At 42.7% G+C, this 26636-nt stretch overlaps 1 protein-coding gene across 1 annotated transcript in view; it reads right to left on the bottom strand.

Annotated features, from left to right (window-relative positions):
• Nucleotides 1–26636, bottom strand: part of gas7b (growth arrest-specific 7b) — a 52877-nt gene that overhangs the window by 6291 nt on the left and 19950 nt on the right. The window contains exons 2-8 of the mRNA XM_014179549.3: nucleotides 24224–24341; nucleotides 11494–11571; nucleotides 10639–10727; nucleotides 8976–9029; nucleotides 7468–7557; nucleotides 4530–4645; nucleotides 4176–4250 (exon numbers count right to left, since the gene is read on the bottom strand). Coding sequence (XP_014035024.1) covers nucleotides 4176–4250; nucleotides 4530–4645; nucleotides 7468–7557; nucleotides 8976–9029; nucleotides 10639–10727; nucleotides 11494–11571; nucleotides 24224–24341 — 620 coding nt within the window. The remainder of the gene's footprint in view (nucleotides 1–4175; nucleotides 4251–4529; nucleotides 4646–7467; nucleotides 7558–8975; nucleotides 9030–10638; nucleotides 10728–11493; nucleotides 11572–24223; nucleotides 24342–26636) is intronic.

Below are 26636 nucleotides of genomic sequence, written 5' to 3'. Positions count from 1 at the left end.
AGAGAGAGAGAGAGAGAGAGAGAGAGAGAGAGAGAGAGAGAGAGAGAGAGAGAGAGAGAGAGAGAGAGAGAGAGAGAGAGAGAGAGAGAGAGAGAGAGAGAGAGAGAGAGAGAGGGAATGAAAAGATGAGAAGTGTCAGGGTGGATCCTGCCAAGCAGAGAGAGCGATGAGGTTCAACTGAAGGTCCAGTTTTAAAAGTTCATAGGCTGCATATAACCCAGCAGGCAGCCCTCTCACAGTTGTGTTTGGTCCTCTGCAAGTTAACTGGCTGGTTAGGATGTATAGACTGTGGATATGAGATAAAGCTAAACCCGTTCATGGTTTCTTCTTACTTCAGAACATTCTGCAACACTTTCATCTCTGTAACATAATGCAGTGTGGGAAAATGTATAATATGTCTTTAATTAATGTTTACAAATTAATGCTGTCAATTTATATCTAATCAATCATATCTACAGAAAATAATGACAAAGGTGAGCGGACACCAACATTAAGGGGTGGCAGGCAGCCTAGTGGTCAGAGCATGGGGCCAGTAACCAAAAGGTTGCTAGATCGAATCCCCAAGCTGACAAGTTAAAAATCTGTCGTTCTGCCCCTGAACCAAGGCCACTGTTCCCCGGGAGGCTGTCATTGTAAATAAAAATGTGTTCTTAACTGACTTGCCTAGTTAATTAAATTAAAATGAACACTGATCATAGCAGAGGGAACCAGACGATGTTAAAAAGTCTACATATCCTTAACGGAAAATTCAAAGCCATGGTACATCAGTGAGTGAGACACCAGGCTATGCAACCTCTTGTCCTCTGAACATAAATCTTGAGTCCTCCATTCCAAATATTAGCAGAATATTTATCCAAGTTGCCAGCAGCAGGCCCCACACAGCCATGAGTCATTTCTGGGTCTGGAGCAGGAGAGGAGAGGAGGATCTTTAGCCTCTTCACCACTAGCCAGGTCACATCAAAGCACCGCTCTGAATGGAAGACATGTGGAATTCTCTCGGACTGACACCCATGCAGGCTACATTCCTACAGCATCGGGGTGCTGCTCTCTGCTCTGCCAACTGCACTTTAATATACTATATTCAGCTACTTTCAGAGCCATCGGAGAAGAGATGGAAGATAGATAAAGAAGAGACAGAAGATGGATAAGAACAGATACACAAACAAATTGCTAAAAAAGGTATTTTTACTTTTATCTGATCAAGAAGTCCCACTGAGATTAATAACGTGTTTTGCAAGAAGGTTTCTATACTGGTAGGTTATAAAGTGTTATAGGCTACTAAAAAAGTACACAATGGCACCGATCCAAAACGCATTCACAGTTGGTTCCTCATACTCATATCCTTAAGACAGCTGCTTAAAGCGTTCATACCCTAGAGAGCAATGGCCAACAACAGTTTAGCCAAACAAATGGACCAGTGTCCACTCCTTTCTAGCCCACTGTAAATACAGCACATGATTGGTAGCGAATCTACTGATACAAGCTAGTCACATGCTCTCGGGGCTGCGTTACAGCCAGACAAATGGTAAATTCAGGAATAAACAGGCAGTATTTCTGGGCTCGGACGCAGGCAGGGCAGGAGCATAGCAACAAAACAGTGATTGTCCAGGAAGCCAGGCTGACAACAGAGCAGGGTAGAGAGAGAAGAGATAATAACAGTATTGTGTTGCTCTCTCTGGATGTGGTGGGGGCGTGAGTGGACGGAACTCACTGGCATCGTCTAGATTCTAGAATCTATATGAAACAATTACACCCCACCCTGCCATTCTATCACAATAACACTGGTGCAGTACAGTGGTGGAGAGAGGTCAACTCGTACAGAGTTGAATAAAACGCAGAGAAGGGGTTTTAGTAGTCCAGCATCATATGTCTAATGCAGGAGAGTGCCGTACCATCTTTGTTTCAGTGTTGACCGTAGGGCAGTATCATAAACATCAGTATATCAAGCCTCTCATAAACTGGTGCAGCATCTCTCTCTCTCCTCTGCCTCCATTCTCACCCCCTCTCAGAGCCTTAAAGAGCCATATCTGGTACAAGTATCTGGCACAGAGCAGTCTCATAACACAGTGTGTGTTTAGAGCACATGTACTGTAGTTAAGTCTGGCAGAGTGGCCAGACTCATTATGTCTGTGTGGTAAATGTGGTATGCAGACATTTACAGCCTTCCCTCCCTCTCAGCCTAGCCCAGGACCCTCACCATACAGCCTGCCATTCCCCCTCAGCCTAGCCCAGGACCCTCACCATACAGCCTGCCATTCCCCCTCAGCCTAGCCCAGGACCCTCACCATACAGCCTGCCATTCCCCCTCAGCCTAGCCCAGAACCCTCACCATACAGCCTGCCATTCCCCCTCAGCCTAGCCCAGGACCCTCACCATACAGCCTGCCATTCCCCCTCAGCCTAGCCCAGGACCCTCACCATACAGCCTGCCATTCCCCCTCAGCCTAGCCCAGGACCCTCACCATACAGCCTGCCATTCCCCCTCAGGAACCCATTTACCAGGGGAGTACCAGACAAAGAGGTGCTCACAGCGAGAGGTTTCCCTATTGTGCCAGACTGAAGATGGGTTCCCCTTCTCTCCCTCTCTCTCCTTCACTGTGTGTGCCCCCCATCTCTGTCTCTTAATCAATCCCCCCCATCTATCTATCCCTCCCTCCTCTCATACAGTGCCTTCAGAAAGTATTCAGACTCCTTTACTTTTTCCACATTGTGTTAGGTTACAGCCTTATTCTAAAATGTATTTTAAAAAAGTCAACCTCAATCTACACACAACACCACATAATGACAAACCAAAAACAGGTTTTTAGAAATTGTCGCTAATTTATTACAAATGAACTGAAATATCATATTTACATAAGTAATCAGACCCTTGTATCTATGTATCTAATGAATTATTGCATATCTGTTTAATGTAGGATGCGGCTGAAAGGGACATATTACTCTAGTTTTGTCAAGACGCACAGATAACTGTTTAGCAGACAATTCTTTCATTTCTTTCTTGAAGCACCATTAGCAGCGATTACAGCCTTGAGTGTTCTTGGGTATGAAGCTACAAGCTTGGCACACCTGTATTTGGGAAGTTTCTCCCATTCTTCTCTGCAGATCCTCTCAAGCTGTGTCAGGCTGGATGGGGAACGTCGCTGCACAGTTAATTTCAGGATGACCATACTTCCTGTTTCACTGATTCTACTGACTGGCTGGGCCTCCATGCAGTCTCACCAATCAGTCTGGGCTGATATGGTTCAATACCACCCTAACAGGAGAGGAACCACGGTCCCCTTCTGTCCAGTCCAACAATAAACACAGTGTTCCTGCTCCTAGCTATATGATTGTTTTATCATCAGAAAGTCTCCACCATCTTTGACTAAAATGTACAAATCATCAAATCCTTTCAGATCTACAGGAGTTGGTTAGGAGTTGGAAAATAATTAGCATAATCTGTGAAATAACTTTTGACATGGTACCTTTCAAAATGTTGACGCGGAGCGATTTTCTTGTATTGTGCCATATCTTCCTAAGCGTCAGTGAGCACGAGCACAGTGTGTGAGTGAGGCGACAGACGACAGCTATTCCAGCTGTGACTCATACACTGAGTGTACCAAGCATCAAGAACACCTTCCTAATAATAAGTTGCACCCCCTTTTCCACTCAGAACAGGCTCAATTCGTCGGGACATGAACTCTACAAGGTGTTGAAAGCGTTCCCCAGGGATGCTGGCTCATGTTGGCTCCAATGCTTCCCACAGTTGTGTCAAGTTGGCTGGATGTCCTTTGAGTGGTGGACCATTTTTGATACACATGGGAAACTTGAAAAACCCAGCAGCGGTGCAGTTCTTGACACAAACCAGTGAGCCTCGCACCTACTACCATACCCCGTTCAAAGGCACTTAGATCTTCTGTCTTTCCCATTCAACCTCTGAATGGCACACACACACACAATCCATGTCTCAATTGTCTCAAGGCTTAAAAAAATCATTCTTTAACCTGTCTCCTCCCCTTCATCTAAACTGATTGAAGTGGTTTTAACAAGTGACATCAATAATGGATCACAGCTTTCACCTGGTCAGTCTAAGTCATGGAAAAAGTAGGTGTTCTTATTGTTTTGTATACTCAGTGTAGATGTAGGTTCCTCTTTATCAAGGAACCACCACAGGAAGTGATGCCACTGCTCACTCACCCTTCCTCCTGTCCTGCGAGGGGAATTTGTGACAGCTTGGAGAGGTTCTTGGCATATTCTTCTTCTATCTTTATTCTGAAACAGGGAAGGAGAAAACATTTTGTTACAGTACCAAAGAATTGCAACACATAGCAAGTCATTTTTCCTGTTTTGCACAAAGGGGAAAAGTGCACATCTGTGCAACAAAAAAAAAAAACATTTATTTCAAGAAATGATATTTTCCATTGCATGGTTTTCATGGCAACATGTGTCAAACAGGAAAATGCTCAAGATTAAAAAGGAGTTGTGAAACATTGGTCTGACCAGGATTGCTGACAAATCAGCTGAGATAATGATGTTCGATTTTGTTGTTACCTTTCTCGTATAAACTCGGCCATCTCTTTCTGCATCTGTTTCCCCTTCAGTTGTTTCTGCAGCAAGACCTCAAACCCTGAGATAGAGCTGGTCCCCTGAGGGTCCTTCTTATCCTCCTACACAACAACACAACATAAATACACACTACTGTATAACAACATCTAGTGTAACATACTGTAAATCACCAAACAATCCACAAATAATATGACCATTTTTGTAAATTAATTCACCGCTGGGTTGTATCGTATATTGATATTGTATTGTAATTTCTTGCATGGTATGCATTCATTCATACAGTTATTCATTGTATTGTATTGTATTGATGGGAAAATACCAGGCAATATTTACTGCAGCACTATAATCCATTCTACAGTACCACAGCCAGTGTTCTAGAATGTCTACATTTCACACACAGCAGGAGAGTACTAAATACTTGGCAACCTGTTTTAATCTGATCCTCTGTGTCTCAGTAAAAGCTGTCACTCTCAGTGTACGGTATCCACTCTTTCTTTACGAGCGTCTTCTGCTGTTGTCACCTCAAAGTGTAACGTTAGCCCAGTCCGACTGTAACATTAGCTGAGTGTTAAAACCTCAGAACACACCTGGTGGTGATTACGTTTCAGCCGTGGGAGAAATGAAAGCAGAGCCAAATCAGATGCATGGAGCCGCTCTCACTACGTCTTGTGTTATTCTACTACAGCTCTGCAGCCTGACGATTCTGTAAAGTGTCCTGTTTCTAAGTGTTTATCGCACGGCTGTTTATGTGGAAGAGCTGTGGACTGCAGTCTAAGGCACGGCAGCACAACTCCAGTCCTTGAAGGCTGCAGTGTCTGAATGGTTTTATTTTGTTTTTTATTCTTGCCTGGACAATTAGGGCAGTAATGTTTTGATTATTCATACCAAGGAGACATGAAAATGAGCAGAACTGTGGTCCTCAAGGACTATGTAGTGTATTGTAGTGCAGTATATTGTAGAGTTGTGTAATGTAGTGTATCGCAGTGTTGTGTTGTGTAGTGTAATGTAGTGTTGTGTAGTGTATCGCAGTGTAGACTAGTGTTGTGTAGTGTAGTGTAATCTAGTGTTGTGTACCGTAGTGTATCGCAGTGTAGACTAGTGTTGTGTAGTGTAGTGTAATCTAGTGTTGTGTACCGTAGTGTATCGCAGTGTAGTGCAGTGTAGACTAGTGTTGTGTAGCGTAGAGTAGGGTTGTGTAGTGTAGTGGTGTAGTGTAGAGTAGTGTTGTATAGTGCAGTGTAGTGTATTGTAGAGTTGTGTAGTGTAATGCATCGTAGTGCAGTGTAGTGTTATGCAGAGTAGAGTAGAGCAGTGTAGACTAGTGTAGTGTAGGGTAGTGTAGAGTAGTGTTGTGTAGTGCAGTGTAGAGTAGTGCAGTGTAGAGTAGTGTTGTATAGTGCAGTGTAGAGTAGTGCAGTGTAGAGTAGTGTTGTATAGTGCAGTATAGAGTAGTGCAGTGTAGAGTAGTGCAGTGTAGAGTAGTGTTATATAGTACAGTGTAGAGTAGTGCAGTGTAGAATAGTGCATTGCAGTGTAGAGTAGTGCAGTGTAGAGTAGTGTTGTGTAGAGTAGTATAGTACAGTGTAGAGTAGTGCAGTGTAGAGTAGTGCAGTGTAGAGTAGTGCAGTGTAGAGTAGTGCAGTGTAGAGTAGTGCAGTGTAGAGTAGTGTTGTATAGTACAGTGTAGAGTAGTGTTGTGTAGAGTAGAGTAATGCAGTGTAGAGTAGTGTAGAGTAGTGTAGAGTAGTGTAGAGTAGAGTAGTATAGTACAGTGTAGAGTAGTACAGTGTAGAGTAGTGCAGTGTAGAGTAGTGCAGTGTAGAGTAGTGCAGTGTAGAGTAGTGTTGTGTAGAGTAGTGCAGTGTAGAGTAGTGCAGTGTAGAGTAGTGCAGTGTAGAGTAGTGCAGTGTAGAGTAGTGCAGTGTAGAGTAGTGCAGTGTAGAGTAGTGTTGTATAGTACAGTGTAGAGTAGTGTTGTGTAGAGTAGAGTAATGCAGTGTAGAGTAGTGTAGAGTAGTGTAGAGTAGAGTAGTGCAGTGTAGAGTAGTGTTGTATAGTACAGTGTAGAGTAGTACAGTGTAGAGTAGTGCAGTGTAGTGCAGTGTAGAGTAGTGCAGTGTAGAGTAGTGCTGTGTCGAGTAGTGCAGTGTAGAGTAGTGCAGTGTAGAGTAGTGCAGTGTAGAGTAGTGTTGTGTAGAGTAGTGCAGTGTAGAGTAGTGCAGTGTAGAGTAGTGCAGTGTAGAGTAGAGTTGTGTAGAGTAGTGTACACTCTTAGAAAAAAGGGTTCCAAAAGGGTTCTTCGGCTATCCCCATAGGAGAACACTTTTTGGTTTCATGTAACCTATGAAACCCAAGGGTTCTACCTGGAACCAAAACATTTTCTGCAAAGGGTTCTCCTATAGGGACAGCCGAAGAACCATTTGTTCTAGATAGCAACTTTTCTTCAAAGAGTGTAGTGTTGTGTATTGCTGTGTAAAGTAGTGTAGAGTAGTGTAGTGTAGTGTAAAGTAGTGTAAAATAGTGTAGAGTAGTGTAGTGTAAAGTAGTGTAGAGTAGTGTAGAGTAAAGTAGTGTAGAGTAGTGTAAAGTAGTGTAGAGTAGTGTAGAGTAGAGTAGTGTAGAGTAGTGTAGAGTAGAGTAGTGTAGTGTAGAGTAGAGTAGTGTAGAGTAGTGTAGAGTAGAGTAGGAGGTAGTGTAGGTGGTAGTGTAGTGTAGAGTAGAGTAGTGTAGTGTAGAGTAGAGTAGTGTAGAGTAGTGTAAAGTAGTGTAGAGTAGTGTTAGAGTAGTGTAAAGTAGTGTAGTGTAGAGTAGTGTAAAGTAGTGTAGTGTAGTGTAGAGTAGAGTAGTGTAGTGTAGAGTAGTGTAGTGTGGTGTAGTGTAGAGTAGTTTAATTTGACTGTGGTGTGGCCAGTCTGTGTCTTACCCAGAAGTAGTCACAGTAGCTCCACTCATCTGGCTTCAGCAGCTGCTGCTCAGGCATACTCATAGGGAGGGGGAACGTTACACAGTTAATCTGGAAGAGAGAGCGAGAGAGACAGGAAGAGAGGGGAGGGAGAATGGAGAAAGAGAGATGGGAGAAAGAGAGATGGGAGAAAGAGAGAGAGAGAAGAGGAGATACATTTTTCCATTGTGCATTATATTTTATTTTATTAAATTAGACTTGGTATACACGGGTCTGAGGAGTCTAAGCCATGAAGGTCTACATTGAGATTAGCAATAGTGCAGGATGTGGAGCTGCACACACATCCACACTGCACAGACAGTAACTGTCCAACTCTGTTGATGCTACTCTTCAAGGTGCTCTGCCACCGTTGCTCTGGCAACACTTCACCTCAGTTCATCTAGACTTCATATCGCTCCTTGAATTTGTCAACTCTTTTTTATTTCCAGACTTCATGAATAATGCTCCATGAAAACACAGAAACTGTCAACCTTGTCCTGTCACCAGCATTTATCACTGAACAGTCCTGACAGTGTGTTAAAATTCTCTTTCTCCTCTAATGTTAAATCTGTTGGCCGAGCCACCATCTCCCTGCTCGGCCCCTCTATCTGTTCTCTTAGGGCCCGAGCGTTGTGTATTATAGTCGCTCCCCACACACACACACACACACACACACCACACACACACACACACACACACACACACACACACACACACACACCCCCCCCCCCCCCCCCCCCCCCCCCCGGCGAGGCAGGCAGAGTGCTAACAGCAGGTCTCCTGTATGATCATCAGTTCCAACTGTTAGCACACAGAGCAGGACTGTTGTCTCCCCTCACACTTACTTTCATTACCTCCAGTAGCAAAACAACTCCGCCTCGAGGTGCTGGAGGTGTGTGTGCGCATGCGTGTGTGTGTGTGGATCCACTGCTGTTCATGTCCAGCAGTTCACTGCTGTGAAGTTGCTAGTGGAAATGGTATGATAATGAAGACGGTCCTCTTTCCACTATTCCTGTCGTCAGATGAAAGTTCACACAAAGCAGCTAAAACATCCCCATCTGGCTTCCATCCCTTTCTAATGAGCCTTTAAGTGGCCTAAGTTGACCTCTGTCAACCCCTCCCTTAACCCCTGACTTATTAGCTGAAGACTAAATCAGCGCTGTCTGCCAATTCTCCCTCTCAACCCATCCGCCAATCAATAGCATTGTCCTGGTTGCTGTGGGAACAGGGAGAGCAGCTTCGTTCCCTCCACCGCAACCCCTGTGCACTCCTTCACCTCTGCTCAGGTCTCAGTGTTTCCTGAATTTCTACAACTGTTTTACAAATTCAAAAGGTCAATATTCAATTCTGTTCGACACTGGCATCTAAATCATGTCTCCGTCTCAATAGTCCCTAACATCATCAGTTGGATTTTGCAACTTTGTATTGCCCATGCGTGTTGGGGTTAGGGTTAGGGTTGGGTCTGGGATTGTTTTAGTAGTGGTACTCACTGTGATGGTAGTCTCTTTGCTCTGTCTCCTGGTGGGTGATGCAGGACCCGGATTCTGTTGAGCGAGACAGGATGCTCCGTCAAAACCTTCCTCTGTGTCCGACATGGTCTCTGGCTAACACACACACACTCACTCACACACACTGTAGCTCTCTGGGACTGACTGTCTGTGCGCTGCCTCCGCTCCGGCTACTGTGTGTGTGTGAGTGTGTGTGTTGCAGTGCTGAGTAGGGGGGCATGTCTGCAGCGCAGAGCAAATCGTGCTTGGATGTTTGTGTGTGTGTGGTGTGTGTGTGTGTGTGTGTGTGTGTGTGTGTGTGTGTGTGTGTGTGTGTGTGTGTGTGTGTGTGTGTGTGTGTGTGTGTGTGTGTGTGTGTGTGTGAGTGAGTGAACGCACTTCGGCTCAGACTATGTCATCACATGAGCAATATGAGTGTGTGTACATGTGAGTGTGTATGAGTGCGTGCGTGCGCACGCACGCAGAGCGAAACAGAGAGAAAGAGTGGGTGTAATGAGATGGAGGGGGTAGATGTAGATTTAAAAAAGGTAGAGACAGAAAGCGAGAGGGAGAGAAAGAATGAAAGAGAGAGTGCACATCCCCCACTGTCCATACCATGCCCACTGAAGCAAGACACAGGGCTGGCGAGAAGGAGGAAGGGAGGGGAGGGGGTTTATTGACAAAGTACAGAATGCTCCACACCTCATCTCCCTCTCCCAATGAGAACAATAGAAAGGAGGAGTTAAAGGAGGAGCTAAAGGAGGAGCTAAAGGAGGAGCTAAAGGAGGAGCTAAAGGAGAAGCTAAAGGAGAAGCTAAAGGAGGAGCTAAAGGAGGAGCTAAAGGAGGAGCTAAAGGAGGAGCTAAAGGAGAAGCTAAAGGAGAAGCTAAAGGAGGAGCTAAAGGAGAAGCTAAAGGAGAAGCTAAAGGAGAAGCTAAAGGAGAAGCTAAAGGAGGATGAGAAGCTGGGTAGTGGTGGGGTGTATCTGAAGGATGGTGTGTGACTGAGTGTGTGTGTGTGTGTGTGTGTGTGTGTGTGTGTGTGTGTGTGTGTGTGTGTGTGTGTGTGTGTGTGTGTGTGTGTGTATGTATGTGTGTGTGTGTGTATGTGTGTGTGCGCGCGCGCGCGCGTCTGAACGATGATGAGTGCTCTCCTAATTATGATCTGAGGATAAGATAATGAAAGGAATCAGGATGGAGAAACTGCTCTCCTTTCCTGGGGTAATGAGTATCATTATCTCATTTCATGATGACTGGGTTGTGTGTGTGTGTGTCGGTCTTTGCCTCTGTCTTTGCGTGTGTGTTTTTGCATGTGCGTGTGTGTAAGGAGGTTGGGTAACCATGTCACCAGTAACCATGGCATTACTGTACATAGGAGAAATCTGCTGTTTGAAGCTACTACTGTACAGTACCTCTATGAACGGGGATGCATTGGCATAGCTTCTGCTTCTGCTATGCCAATGCTAAACGCTGCTAAATGCTTTCGTTGACTGGCTACCACTGTGGCGTGGTGGTGGCTGGTGGTGGTATAATATGAAGAAACAGAAATGGGCCATCTTCTGTGTAAACATAAGCATAGTTCATGGGGTTCATGGGGAAGCCCTTAACTGGAGCAACGAGAGAAGGAGGAAGAGGAGGAAGAGGAGGGAGGAGGACACCAGTTTTACCTGTGGTTCGGAACTGGGCTTTTTGACCAGACCGATGTGGGAGTGTTCATTCTGATGCAACGTACCGCCACTGGAGTGAAACCCGTTCACTGTGGAGGGAGAGAGAGGGAAAGAGATGGAGAGAGATGGAGAGAGAGGGGCGGGGGAGCGAGAAAGAGAGAATTTTATTTGTAACACAGAGCCTGCGGAGGAGGAATAATGTGTTTGCCTCCTATGAGTTGTCTGTATATCTGAGCCGGGGGGGTAAATTAACTTATCGTTGTGACTCAAACAAAGCTATCAGAGAATCGCTTCTTCTTCGTTAAATGTCTTTATCAGGGCGGTTACTGGAAACCAGAGACCGAGCACCTCACCAAACCCAGCTCTGAGTCCAGACCGCCTGGGTTGTCCTCTGGTACACAGGCAAGGAAAATGAGCTATTATTTGGGAGAGTTGCTCTGCATGTGTGTGTGTGCATTGTTTGCATGTGTTCATTTGAAGGTGTGTTTGAGTGATCAGGCGGCATGCAAGACTACATGTCAGTGCGTGTGTTGGAGAGAATTATTAGGCAGTATAGATGAGATACCCCACATTGTCTAGTGATCAGCCTGAGCAAACAAACATGAGTTGAGACGACTCCAGATCGCAGATCAAATTAGCCACAGGAAGTGTGTGTGTGTGTGTGTGTGTGGTCAGAGGCCCCTGGAATTTTCTGTGTGCTGCCACACAGCGGTAGGCCTATGTACAACCCTCACGACACTGGCAAAGGAGGAAAAGTGAGAGAAAGAGAGTGAGAGGGAGTCAAGGACAGAGTGAGCGAGATGGGGATAAAGAGAGAGAGAAAGAGCGAGAGAATGAGAGAGATAGCGTCAGTACCTGTAGGTAGTGAGTTCTTGTGTTTCAAAGGGGTTTTGGGGGTCCCAGGTACACTGGAAGGTCTCTCCCACGTTGTCTCTGGAACCAGACAGGAACATGAAAGTCAATTTAACTTGTGTGGTCAGAAATACATGGAAATTGAGAGACATACTAGAATATCTCTACCCTGGATTTCATCGCAGGTCCAAGAGGGTTACATGAAACAAAAACGTGTTCATATTAAGGTTCTTGATGATTATGTTGACGGGTCATTCTTGAATTGCAGTGGCAACTTCATTTTTGTGTGTTCATGTGTTTTTATGTAAATGTATTGGGTACAGCTTCCCATTCTAAATCAATGAATATGGCAGCTTAATGACTTTAAATCATGTTTACCATTATCATAACATTGGGCCACCAGTAGGAGTAGTGACACCAATGACACATTTTCGGTCCATTAGGATTTTCTGAAAAGTAGGCCACAGATGCTCAAATCTAAGGTCATTAATCCTTAATGATTAATAATTTGGCTCACTATGTAATTCCCCTTAATGTGAATTGAGTAACACCAAGCGACACTTTGGATTCGGACACCAAATTATCAAAAGAATCCTCAATATTTGTACATAATAAAAGGGTGTGATTACCTAATACTTGTATATCATATAGACGTTTCCCCCAATAACAGTTTGCCACTGGAGGGAATGCTCAAGGTCTTTGCATATCTTTGTAATAAGTGATTTTCAGGCAGTAACACCGAGGACAAAACTTAAGGACACATATTTTTTTTGGGGGGGATACGATATTTTAAACAGTCTTCTTTGGTTTGATTGATCTACAGAATATATCAAATACTTTTGTTTACGTTCTAGCATTCATGATAATAGATACAGTTAAGGTCGGAAGTTTACATACACTGAGGTTGGAGTCATTAAAACTCATTTTTCCACCACTCCACAAATTTCTTGTTAACAAACTATAGCTTTGGCAAGTCGGTTAGGACATCTACTTTGTGCATGACACAAGTCATTTTTCCAACAATTGTTTACAGACAGACTATTTCACTTAATCACAATTCCAGTGGATCAGATGTTTACATACACTAAGTTGACTGTGCCTTTAAACAGCTTGTACATTTCCAGAAAATGATGTCATGGGTTTAGAAGCTTCTGATAGGCAAATTGACATAATTTGAGTCAATTGGAGGTGTACCTGTGGATGTATTTCAAGGCTTACCTTCAAACTCAGTGCCTCTTTGCTTGACATCATTGGAACATCTAAAGAAATCAGCCAAGACCTCAGAAAATAAATTCTAGACCTCCACAAGTCTAGTTCATCCTTGGGAGTAATTTCCAAACGCCTGAAGGTACCACGTTCATCTGTACAAACAATAGTACGCAAGTATTAACATCATGGGACCACGCAGCTGTCACAGCGCTCAGGAAGGAGATGCGTTCTGTCTCCTTGAGATGAACGTACTTTGGTGCGAAAAGTGCAAATCAATCCCAGAACAACAGCAAAAGACCTTGTGAAGATGCTGGAGGAAACAGGTACACAAGTATCTATATCCACAGTAAAACGAGTCCTATATCAACATAACCTGAAAGGCCGCTCAGCAAAGAAGAAGCCACTGCTCCAAAACCACCATAAAAAAGCCAGATTATGGTTTGCAAATGCACATGGGGACACAGATCGTATTTTTGGAGGAATGTCCTCTGGTCTGATGAAACAAAAATAGAACTCTTTGGCCATAATGACCATCGTTATGTTTGGAGGGAAAAGGGGGATGCTTGCAAGCCGAAGAACACCATCCCAACCTTGAAGCACGGGGGTGGCAGCATCATGTTGTGGGGGTGCTTTGCTGCAGGAGGGACTGGTGCACTTCACAAAATAGATGGCATCATAAGGGAGGATAAATTATGTGGATATATTGAAGCAACATCTCAAGTCATCAGTCAGGAAGTTAAAGCTTGGTCGCAAATGGGTCTTCCAAATGGACAATGACCCCAAGCATACTTCCAAAGTTGTGGCAAAATGGCTTAAGGACAACAAAGTCAAGATATTGGAGTGGCCATCACAAAGTCCTGACCTCAATCCCATAGAAAATTTGTGGGCAGAACTGAAAAGGTTTGTGCGAGCAAGGAGGCCTACAAACCTGACTCAGTTACACCAGCTCTGTCAGGAGAAATGGGCCACAATTCACCCAACCTATTGTGGGAAGCTTGTGGAAGGCTACCTGAAATGTTTGACCTAGGTTAAACCATTTTTAAGGCAATGCTACAAAATACTAATTGAGTGTATTTAAACTTCTGAACCACTGGGAATGTGATGAAAGACATTTTTAAGGCAATGCTACAAAATACTAATTGAGTGTATTTAAACTTCTGAACCACTGGGAATGTGATGAAAGAAATAAATCACTCTACTATTATTCTGACATTTCACATTCTTAAAATAAAGTGGTGATCCTAACTGACCTAAAACAGGGAATTTTTACTGGGATTAAATGTCAGGAATTGTGAAAAACTGAGTTCAAATGTATTTGGCTAAGGTGTATGTAAACTTCCGACTTCAACTATAGTTCTCTAAATCCCCAAAACATGTCACTACAACTCTACTGGGTCACTGCTGGGACAAGACAATTTGCTTATCCTAAGTAAATTAAACAATGCATTAAAACAAAGTTGTGCAGTATAAATCCCTTGCATTCTTTTTTTATCATTGAGAAACTATTCAATATAAACAAAAACATGTATGACGTGTAGCTTGCTGTCATTTGAAAGTGTTTTTCATGGTTGTGAAGGTGAGGGATGCACAGTTTCTGTCCAATCCAACTAAACAGTTGTCAGACTGACTTTGACAACTTCCCAGAGCGAAATAAGAATATGAGCCAGATTCAAGTGTTTGCACCTGTGAGCAGAGCATTGCACCTGCTATTTTCATAAGGATAATAAAAGACAACAAAGCAACCATTATTTCATTTTTTTTTACTGCTTTTATCGTCAAATCCGTGTGTTAAAAATAACAGGTGCAAACTTTCAGTAAATCCAATATGGCTGTTTAACTTCACCAAGACTCTCTGCCTCACTCTTTCAATTCATGTGTCCCCATTTTACTCTTGCCGGAGGAAGCAAGAACAAGAGAGAGCAAAAGAAAAGAGGATAAGAAGCAAGACTGACACAGAACCTGATAGACAGAGAGAAAATCTGTGATTCACTTAACTTCAATATCCAAATTCACAATACAAATTTGATCTCAATTACCCCTTAGTGTCACCAGGGAGAGAATAGTCATTGAGACTAACAAGCTTTTATTTCATTTGTGTCTTTGGCTAGCACTCAGCTGTCTGCCTGTACTAAGCAGAGACTGAGCCAAAACTATCAGTTCCGATGACACACACAGAGACAGACAGACAGACACACAGAGACAGACAGACAGACAGACAGACAGACAGACAGACAGACAGACAGACAGACAGACAGACAGACAGACAGACAGACAGACAGACAGACAGACAGACAGACAGACAGACAGAGAAAAAAAGACGGCGACAGAAACAGAGAAAGGTGAGAGAGAGAGATTTGGCAGACAGACTCAAAGGAGGAGAGAGTCTTTCCCTTCCGATACGATGTATAACACTGTCACAACACAGTCACAACAGTTCATTAAAAAGGTGCTTTCTGCCTCTATTTCTCTCCGTTAGCTTGACAAAGGAAATCGATCTGATGGGAGGAATCAGATATTAATGGAAAGAAATACAGTATAATTAGGTTAGCTCTGGGGAATTGTATGTCACTGTATCCTTCTCTCAGGAGCTACAGCAGTAGCAATAAAATCCTGAGAAGGGGCAAGTCTCTGTAAGTGTCATTACGCTATACTAACGATACATCAAGATAGGATTCAATCAAATCTCGACTACACTCTCAATAATTGTCATTGTGCTATAAAATACATCAAAAGAATAATTCAATCAAATCTCTACTGCAATCTGGGAACAGGTATTCTAGTAACATCATTAAAGATGGAATCCGCAGTAGGGGAAATAGTGCCACTGTAAGCCCCACTGCCGCGATTATTGTTTTGTTGATGAAACGGAGTTGAGGAGCATCATGCAACCTGGTAAAATACATTTGCTGTATACATTCTGCTGTTCTATCGCACGTGCAATGACGTCCGAGGAAAAACAGCAGTGTTCGTTGTTTGCAGTAACTTCTTAGTTGTTGTAATATCACAAGCAGATGCAGCTACTTCAAGAGACATTGGCATGTCAAATTAGCATGAGTAAAGTGTGACAATGAGCGAAGTTAAATACGGGTTTACATTATATTTACAGTACCAGTCAAAGGTTTTAAAACACCTACTCATTTAAGGGTTTTACTTTATTTTTACTATTTTCGACATTGTAGAATAATAGTGAAGACATCAAAACTATGAAATAACACATGGAATCATGTAGTAACCAAAAAAGTGTTATTTTATATTCTTCAAAGTAGCCACCTTTAGCCTTGATGACAGCTTTGCACACTCTTGGCATTCTCTCAACCAGCTTAATGTGGAATGATTTTCTAACATTCTTCTGTGGTCCAACTCATACCAAACCATCTCAATTGGTTTGCGGTTGGGTGATTATGGATGACAGATCATCTGACGCAGCACTCCATCACTCTCCTTGGTCAAATAGCCCTTAAACAGCCTTGAGTGTGTGTTTTGGGTCATTGTCCTGTTGAAAAACAAATGATAGTCCCACTAAGCGCAGACCCAGATGGGATGGTGTGTCACTGCAGAATGCTGTGGTAGCCATGCTGGTTAAGTGTGCATTGAATTCTAAATAAATCACTGACAGCGTCACCAGCAAAGCACCCCCACACCATCACACCTCCTCCTCCATGCTTCACGGTGGGAACCACAAATGCGGAGATCATCCGTTCACCTACTCTGTGTCTCACAAAGACATGCCGGTTGGAACCAAAAATCTCAAATTTGAATTCAGACCAAAAGGACAGACTTCCACCGGTCTAATGTCCATTGCTCGTGTTTCTTGGCCCAAGCAATCTCTTCTTCTTATTGGTGTCCTTTAGTAGTGGTTTCTTTGCAGCAATTTGACCATGAAGGCCTGATTCACGCAGTGTCCTCTGAACAGTTGATGTTGAGATGTGTCTGTTACTTGAAATATGTGAAGCATTTATTTGGCTGCAATCTGAGGTGCAGTTAACTGTAATGAACTTATCCTCTGCAGCAGAGGTAACTCTGGGTCTTCCTTTCCTGTGGCGGTCCTCGTGAGAGTCAGTTTTATTATAGTGCTTGATGTTTTTTGCGACTGCACATGAAGACATTTTCAAAGTTCTTGAAATTTTCCACATTCACTGACCTTCCTGTCTTAAAGTAATGACGGACTGTCTTTTCTCTTTGCTTATTTGAGCTGTTCTTGCCATAATATGTGACCCGATTCAGGAAACTAGGCGTATGTCGCAAGTCACGACTTCACAGGAGAGCCGTTTGAATGTAAAAAAAAATATTTATCAAAGCGTGTTTGTCAGAAATGCCTTCTCAAACATGTACATTTTCATGTGCCTTAATAACAAACGTGTATGTCATCTGTAAATATTGAATAAAATGTTTAAATTCCGAGCCTTGTTGGTTAAGCCACAGAAAAAGTGAGCAACCTTCCCACTAGCCGTTGATTGGCTGAGATAATGAGTGGGCTGGCCATGCCGAGAGAGAAGAGAGGATTGGTCTGCCACATAGAGGGCTTCTGTCTATTTGAGCTCGTCAGTCTGTTTTGGTAATCCTGTTGAACGCAGCTTTTTAAAAATGTATTGTGTAGTGGAGCTGCATAAGTGTTGCTCTCCACTTTCTGGAGGATCAAGTTTTGAAATCAGTGGAATTAGAGTATGATTGCTAAAGAGATGGAGAAAACACCTCCGGATTACATCTTCAAACTAAGGGCAAAGGTGGTATGGCATCCCTGACAGGGAGATGCATCCATCATGCATGATGATGTATACAGGTAAGATAGCTAGCTACATTTTCAGATATTACACATTTCAAATATTGACAGAAAGTGATTTCATTAAAAGCTAAATTGTACTGTTAGCTAGCTAGTTATGTTAGCTGGCTGGCTCCCTAGCTGATGCTATTATTCATTTCCCAGAGCCATTTGCTTTTCTAGTTAGAGCCTAATGTTAGCTAGCTAACATTGAACCTGCCTGGTTAGCTCCCAGCACTGTGGCATTGTTGGCACTGTTCATTGTTGTTTAACTAGCTAATGTTAGCTGGCTGGCTCGTTGGCTAACTTTACGTGACGTGTGTACAAACCCGTTGAACATGGCCGGTGTCTGCACACCTGTTAATTGAAATGCATTCCAGGTGATTACCTCATGAAGCTGTTTGAGAGAATGCCAAGAGTGTGCAAAGCTGTCAAAGGCAAAGGGTGACTACTTTGAAGTATCTCAAACATAAAATAGATTTTGATTAGTTTAACACTTTTTTGGTTACTACATGATTCCATAGTTTTCATGTCATCACATTATTCTACCATGTAGAAAATTGTAAAAATAAAGAAAAACCCTTGAATAAGTAGGTGTTTCCAAACTTTTGACTGGTACTGTAGATAGCAAGTCTCTGTGACAAGTGACCTTATAGTTTCAATTACATTGACAATGTGTTAATTTCATGTGCAGGCCTGGTTGCATGACAACTTTACTAAGAAAATTAACAGGAAATGAAGGTTTCAATGTTTAAATTACATTGAAAAAAAATACTTAATTTTACGTGTAGGCCTAGATGCATGACACGTTTAATCAGAAAATGAACAGGAAATTAATGTAATATCAGTGGATAATGGACTGAAAGGTGAAAGAAACATCTCTATTTACTATCAGGCTTACAACAGAACTGTAACACTGTTGACATCAAAAGGGTCTGTTACTTAGCAACTGGCACCTGGAAATGCAGATTGGAGTGATTATCTACTTCACATCAGTGTGCTCAGATGAGAGGTAGGCTGCGGCTCTACACACATCCTCCAACATATTTACTCTGTAACAAGCTCATTACAAAGCTGTAATTCCAGGATAGCTGAGACAAGATTTCAATACACTTACACAAGTGTGTCAAAGTCATTTTGATCCCTGGGGACCGCACAGAAAATTGGTTATATTTCCTCGCCATCAAAATTTGTAATAAAAAAAAGAAAGTGTGTCCTCTATCCATCGTTTTTGAAATGTTCGATGATCCCGGACTGCGTAGCTTTCATTTCAGTGATTATTAGCGAGCTGGATACAGTCAAAAAAACTGTATGAATGTAGGTCCATTATAATTTCTCCACAGTTTTGATTTGATTTTAGACATTTTAAAAGTATATTAAAGTTCATCCCCCCGCCACACACACATTTTGCCATGGGGGCATTACCAGGTATTACAACACTATTACAGCTAGAAACACAAGCATTTCACTGCACCTGTGATAACATCTGCAAATCGGTGTATGAAACCGACAAACTTTGATTTGATAACGTTGCAAAATATATACATTTCATGCAATTGTACTCATTTTGACATATGGCAGAGATATATTTTTTTGCAGTTTTACAGGTAATTTCCTGCAATTCTACACATTTTGTAATGACTTATGCCATGTTAATATGATATCTGAGAGAGAATGACTAACAAAATCAATTGGGGGCCCACTAGAGGTCAGGGCCCCTAGGCACGTGCCTTGCATGCCCAGTTGGTATTCGGTCATGAATAACTACACGTTTAGATAGCTGGCTAGACTAACTACCAATCTAAAAATTGTAAGTTTACATGGCTAAATTGACTGACATAACAAGAGAAAAACTGCTGATTCACCTGGTGTATTATACTATTCTCATTCTCAATAGTAAGTTGAGACTAGAGGTCGACCGATTAATCGGAATGGCCGATTAATTAGGGCCAATTTCAAGTTTTCATAACAATCGGTAATCGGTATTTTTTGCCACCGATTTGCCGATTAAAAAAAATATATATTTTTACACCTTTATTTAACTAGGCAAGTCAGATTAAGAACACATTCTTATTTTCAATGATGGCCTAGGAACGGGGGTTAACTGCCTTGTTCAGGGGGGATTCGTTTTTGCAACCTTCGGTTACCAGTCCAGCGCTCTAACCACCTGCCTTACATTGCACTCCACAAGGAGCCTGCATGGCAGGCTGACTTCCTGTTACGCGAGGGCAGCAAGAAGCAAAGGTAAGTTGCTAGCTAGCATTAGACTTATAAAAAACTATCAATCTTAACATAATCACTAGTTAACTACACATGGTTGATGATATTACTAGTTTATCTAACGTGTCCTGCGTTGCATATAATCGATACGGTGTCTGTTAATTTTCATTGAATCACAGCCTACTTCGACAAACGGGTGTTGATTTAACAAGCGCATTTGTGAAAAAAGCACTGTCGTTGCACCAATGTACCTAACCATAAACATCAATGCCTAACAGGAATATTTCGACTTAGCCACCCGTTAGATAAAATACGGAACGGTTCCATATGTCACTGAAAAAAAAAAAATGTTTTCGAGATGATAGTTTCCGGATTCGACCATATTAATGACCAAAGGCTCGTATTTCTGTGTGTTTATTATATTATAATTAAGTCTATGATTTGATTGAGCAGTCTGACTGAGCGGTGGTAGGCACCAGCAGGCTTGTAAGCATTCATTCAAACAGCCTTCGCTGTGCTTCAAGCATTGCGCTGTTTATGACTTCAACCCGGGTGGGTATAATTTGTGGAACGTTCCAACAGGAATCTATTCCAAAAACTTCGTAAATAACAAGGTTGCCAAAAAACAACGCATACAAAGTTGTATAGCGGAAGAATAAGATACCGGGTAGGGAGTGGTCTATTTCATTGCGTTTTTCATCACGTTTATTCCGAAAAATGTCTGTCCTCACATGTCTGTTTGCCTATGGACAAACATTAAGAATAAGCTCCGTGGTGAGTTGATGCCTATTCGGCAGCTAGTTAGCTAGGTTTGTATGCGTTGCTACTTTGTATGCGTTGTTGGTTGGCAACCTTTTACTTTACGTTTTTTGGAACAGATTCCTGTTGGAACGTTCCACAAATTATACCCACCCCTTCAAGCCTATCAACTCCCAAGATGAGGCTGGTGTAACCGATGTGAAATGGCTAGCTAGTTAGCGGGGTGCGCGCTAATAGCGATTCAAACGTCACTCTCTCTGAGACTTGGAGTAGTTGTTCCCCTTCCTCTACATGGGTAACGCTGCTTCGAGGGTGGCTGTTGTCGATGTGTTCCTGGTTCGAGCCCAGGTAGGAGCGAGGAGAGGGACGGAAGCTATACTGTTACACTGGCAATACTAAAGTGCCTATAAGAACATCCAATAGTCAAAGGTATATAAAATACAAATCGTATAGAGAGAAATAGTCCTATAATTCCTATAATAACTACAACCTAAAACTTCTTACCTGGGAATATTGAAGACTCATGTTAAAAGGAACCACCAGCTTTCATATGTTCCTATGTTCTGAGCAAGGCACTTAAACATTAGCTTTCTTACATGGCACATATTGCACTTTTACTTTCTTCTCCAACACTTTGTTTTGCATTATTTAAACCAAATTGAACATGTTTCATTATTTATTTGAGGCTAAATTGATTTTATTGATGTAAGTTAAAATAAGTGTTCATTCAGTATTGTTGTAATTGTCATTATTACAAATAAAGAAAGAAAGAAAAGTTTAAAAAATAATAATAAAAAAAATGTTTTTAATAAAAAATATAAACATTTAATAAATACAAAAAAATTTAAATTAAATTGGCCGATTAATCGGTACCGGCGGTTCCGATCACCAAATAATCGGTATCGGCGTTGAAAAATCATAATCGGTCGACCTCTAGTTGAGACCCCGATTAAGTTCCTAAAAAAAATATTATAATTGTCACGCCCTGATCTGTTTCACCTGTCTCGTTATTGACTCCACCCCCACCCCCCTTGTTTTCTCCTGTGTATTTATCCCTGTGTGTTTCCTGTCTCTCTGGGCCAGTTTGTCTTGTATGTTTTCAAGTCTACCAGCGTTTTCCCTTGCTCCTGCTTTCTATTTGTCTTTGCTAGTCCTCCCGGTTTTGGCCCTTGCATGTTTTCTGGACTCTGTGCCCACCGGCCTGACCACTCTGCCTGCCCCTGACCCTGAGCCTGCCCGCCGACCTGTATCTCTGTCTGCCTTGACCCGTCTTCTGCTTGTCCCTGTTGGAACATTAAATATTGTTACTTCGACAGTCTGCATCTCAGTCTTACTTTGATATCTGATAATAATTGTGTTGGGGGCTCCTAGCAGCCAAGGGCCCTAAGCAACCCCTTATGCTGCTTATGCCTGGAACCGGCACTGGCTGTGTGGGATATCAATGTGAGTGAACAGAATTAGTAGTAATATGGCCTAGTTAGGTCTAGCAATCCCCATCTTTAATTCATAACCAGCTGACGCTCTGACACTCTCCTCGCATGCACACACTACGGCCCATTCACACTAACTACATTTATCTGGTTGTAGCATGGAGGGTAACTCACCAATGCCCGAAACAGCTCACAACAAATGATGAATTGAAAAAAAAGGACAAATGATGGTATCTGACAAAAAGTCATATTGAGAGAACTAAGCATAAAACATTGTGTCACTATAGCCTTTAGAGTCTACCGAAAATGTTATAGACAACAATAAACAGTCTAGGCATCTATAAAATGTCTAATAGTGTCTGTTGGGAGACGGCAGGCTGTGGGTCTATGCAGGATTTTTTTTACAAAGCTACGCTCTGGACAGAGAGGAGGATGCCCAGGGAGAATGTGAGGAAACCACAGTACAGAAACACACTGAACCACAACATAGTTGCCAAACTGTAATGCACAGCAATACAGGAAGGAAACCTCCAAGAAACAAGGTGTAACTCAGGAACCTTTACAGCACTAGCTCACCCACGCATGATGGCCCTCTGGTTACTATAGCAACGCAGAAACATAATACACACGGACGCACATGCGTGTAAGTGTCGTGCGCACAAACATAGCATACATATGTGCACGCACGCACACACACAACATTATCTAATCTATCTGAACTTTAACATAAGAGGGAGGGAGGCCCGTTTGAAATAGCGGATAGCCTATAAATAGCAGATTGCTTCAGTTAAATGTTATTAGATAGTTGGAGACTGTTTGGAAAAGTCCTAGTTACAGTGGCTCTGCTGGTTGACTGTGTGTGTGTGTGTGTGTGTGTGTGTGTGTGTGTGTGTGTGTGTGTGTGTGTGTGTGTGTGTGTGTGTGTGTGTGTGTGTGTGTGTGTGTGTGTGTGTGCTGTGCATTTATTGTGCTTAAATTTCCAATTACTTGAGAAAAGCACATCAAAGAAGGACTGATGATTGTCTATGCCCCTCAGAGGCCAATTTTGCAATACCACAAGTACAATAATCATCTGAATTTTTCAGCTGGGATGACCGTTACAGCTGTGTGTATTTTTGTGTAAAGCTCTGAAAGATTAAGCATTTCCCTCCAAGGAAATCTGACAGCAAATAAAACGAATCCAGCATCAAGAACAAAAGAGTGTCATGGGATCATATCCCCCTCATCTCTCTGCAACCCTGAAGAGATGGTTATCTACTGAAGAGATGGTTATTCTCCAGATAGAGAAGCACACAACAGATCAGTGGAATCAACTCGGATCTGAAATGAGTATGTAAGGGAAATAACAACAATGTGAAGGGGTTTTGCCATGCTTTTGGCTGTGTGGCAGACAATCCTTCAGAAGAGGGTGTAGCCAAACATGGTTGCCCTCTAGTTTGGTTTGTCTTTTCTCTTTCCCATTAACACATTAACCAAAGAGACCTTCATCTAAAAAGGAGAGAGAGGAAGGAGCAACTTGTTATTCTGGTTGTGTTTCTGGGCGGAGTTTTGGTTTGACAAATTGTAGCTGTTTTCTCATGGCCAAGCGTAGACCATGTGCCCAACTCTACACACACAATCTTCCCGCTCCACACAGTAAAACCATGATCCCAGACATGCAACACTGGGAATGCCTTTGGTCTTAATTACAGCTACTATCATTCACAACATAACTTGTAAAGGCACTGAATCGCTTTACTCATAAGTGAGTGGTTTCATGACAAAAATACAGTAGGTCTACATCTTCTATCGTCTACCACCTCACAGTGCTACACTGCCAATCTTACTTCTCCTCAAAAATAAACTCAGAATCTGAACTTCATTCATCCATTTCCCCCCCCCCCCCTCCTCTCTGTAGTTGCCATGACACCCACAGCAGGCATAATAACATCCCCCAGCGGGTCTTCCATTCCATTTCACACCATCATGTCAACACTTCACGTTTCCTCCCGAGTTCATTTAAGGTCAGTAAATCAATACTGTGCCAGTGCCTGTCCTATTCTAAACAGAGGAAAGCTCACCCTGTTGCTTTCTCAGTCTCTGTGTGTCTCTGTCCCTGTCGGTGTGTTTGAGTGGTGGTGCTGGGGATAGAGACAGACAGCTAATTGTGTGGACAGAAACAATGGTGTGAAGAGGAGATATCTTCCCCAAGTCTTTAATGTGCCTCGACACCCAGCAGTACCAGTCAGACACCTCAGCAGTCAACTAGTGCTCTGAGGACATTGTTACGTAGCAGTGACTTTCAACATCTCCAGATTCATATGAATCAACTTATCTTAGGCAATACATGTATGTCAGTCTCCATGTGTGTCCTTACCATTGCTGGCTGTGTTGACATAGTAGTGCCGGCCTTGTGGTGACATGTAGCACTTCCAGTGTTGAGGAAGAGGCTCTCCGAGGTCCTCAACAGGCAGTGAGGTCATAGATGCAGTTTTCTGTCAAAACAGATAAATAAAGGCGTATACGATGAATAATGAACATAAGGGCTTTCAGCATTCACATGAGAGTGCTTACCGTGTCTTTTGTTTCTAGCTCATTTCACAATTAGCCACCATTTGAGGGGTATATTGCAATACAAAAAAACAAGAAAACAACTAGAGCCAGTCTGCTATTGGCCAGGCATGATAGAACTGATTGAACGTGCCTGCACACACATACACACACAAAACACACTACGCTGACTAACACAGGTGAGTGTGTAGCCAACTCTGGCCAGCTGCTATTGATTAACAACATGAAAACAACATAGTTAAGTACAAGGCCAAGGCCATTGTAACACATTATTGGATGTTATTGTGGTGGTTGGGAAAACCGGATGAAATTCCATAACAATTACTCTCTGTTATTGTAGTGTGTGCCAACTCGCTCCAGTGTCTATAAGAGATTAGTTTTAGTGGGTGTAATAGTAATCCTGAGATTGGAGTGATTCAGGAGAGTTCTAAGTGCAGGTTAAGGTCTTATAACCATTACATGGCTGCATGTCTACAGCGGGACAAAGGGAGAGCTAGGCTTAAGACATCTTATTAGTTAATGAGAACCTTGGATTACTTTTAGGTGAGGGGCAATTTCACGGTACACTCAAAAAGATGCTGGGTTAAAAATAACACAATTTGGGTTATTTGGTAACCCAGCGCTGGGTAAATATTTGAAAGAACACACGCTGGGTTATTTTGACTCAGCCAGTTGGGTTGTGTGAATAACCCAACATGCTGGGTTATTTTGATTACCCAAACATGGGTTAATTTAACCATCAGTTGGGTTTTTAATTCACTTTCATGCTGGGTTGACCTAGCAGCTGGGTCTCTTAATATAATCCACAGGTTATTTTCAGGAGGCATGGTCTATTAGGGGCGTGGCTTTCATATAGTTATATATTAGGCCACCCGTGAGAGTAAATGTCATTCCTGTTCATTATGTTAAGTTTGTACACTACACATTTCAATTTTGCGTGAATATTTGTGCACATTCCGTATTTTAGTATAACATTAATATTTACATATTGTAATAAAGTGGTAACTATCCAGACAGTAGAATATGCATGAGGAACTCATACACTTGTATAACCCTCATTAAAGCTACAAACATGTCAGTGTTGAACCACAACGTGATAACAATACAACAGAACAGATTAACTGGAATGACATTTACTCTCACGGGCCACTCTGGATCATTACTCCTAGCTAGCTGCTAGCTAACCAGCTGCAAACGAGTGGCTACTGTTAGCTAACGCCTCTGTCCCAAAGCAAGCACCAGTTAGCCTTGAGCGAGACCCATATACCAACTAATTCTAGGGCTAAAATGACCTCCTTTGCCAATTGGCCTGGACCCTTTATTGTCGACACGGAGCCCCACCGATCCATCACGACTGGACTGCCGACGTGATCGCCCGATGTGGTCTCAACAGGCTATTCTGTTACGATATCGCCGCAGAACCATCTACTAGCCCCGGCCCATTAGCTTTTTCTGAATGCTGTGTCCCCTGCTCGCCCAGTGGAGTAGTGACTACCGTACAGCACCCTGTCTCACCTATTGCTACTCTTTTGACCCGATGATCACTCGGCTACACAGCTGATGCTGTTTCAATATCACGGTACCTCATTTTGTTAACCTGTCGGCCCCAGCCTCAAACTCAGGTCTTGTATGTATTTAACTGACCCGCTCTGCCCTATCTTTGCCATTTACCCGTTGTTGTCTTAGCTCTCCTGATCAACACCTGTGATTGCTTTATGCCTCTCACTAATGTCAATATGCATTGTCTACTGATGTCTTGGCTAGTTTCTATTGCTTCATTTCACTGTAGAGCCCTCAGTCCCGCTCAAATTGTCTTAGATAGCTCTTTTGTCCCACCCCATACATATGTGGAGACCTCACCTACCTGTATGTTAATTGATAACTCCAGAGACTAAACCTCTCTCATCATCACGCAACGCATAGGTTTACCTCCACTGTACTCACATCCTACCATACCCTTGTCTGTACATTATGCCTTGAACCTACTCTACGACACCCAGAAATCGGCTCCTTTAATTCTCTGTCCTCAACGCACTAGACGACCAGTTCTTATAGCCTTTAGCGTGACCCGTATCCTACTCCTCCTCTGTTCTTCTGGTGATGTCGAGGTTAACCCAGGCCCTGTAGCCCCCAGCTCCACTCCTGTTCCCCAGGCGCTATCATTTGTTGACTTCTGTAACCATAAAAGCCTTGGTTTCATGCATGTTAACATCAGAAGC

This window comes from Salmo salar, chromosome 28, assembly GCF_965601325.2.
Source record: "Salmo salar chromosome 28, fSalSal1, whole genome shotgun sequence".
Classification (NCBI taxonomy): domain Eukaryota; kingdom Metazoa; phylum Chordata; class Actinopteri; order Salmoniformes; family Salmonidae; genus Salmo; species Salmo salar.
The sequence above is the reverse complement of the archived record's forward strand: the minus strand, read 5'-3'. Positions and strand labels throughout refer to the sequence as shown.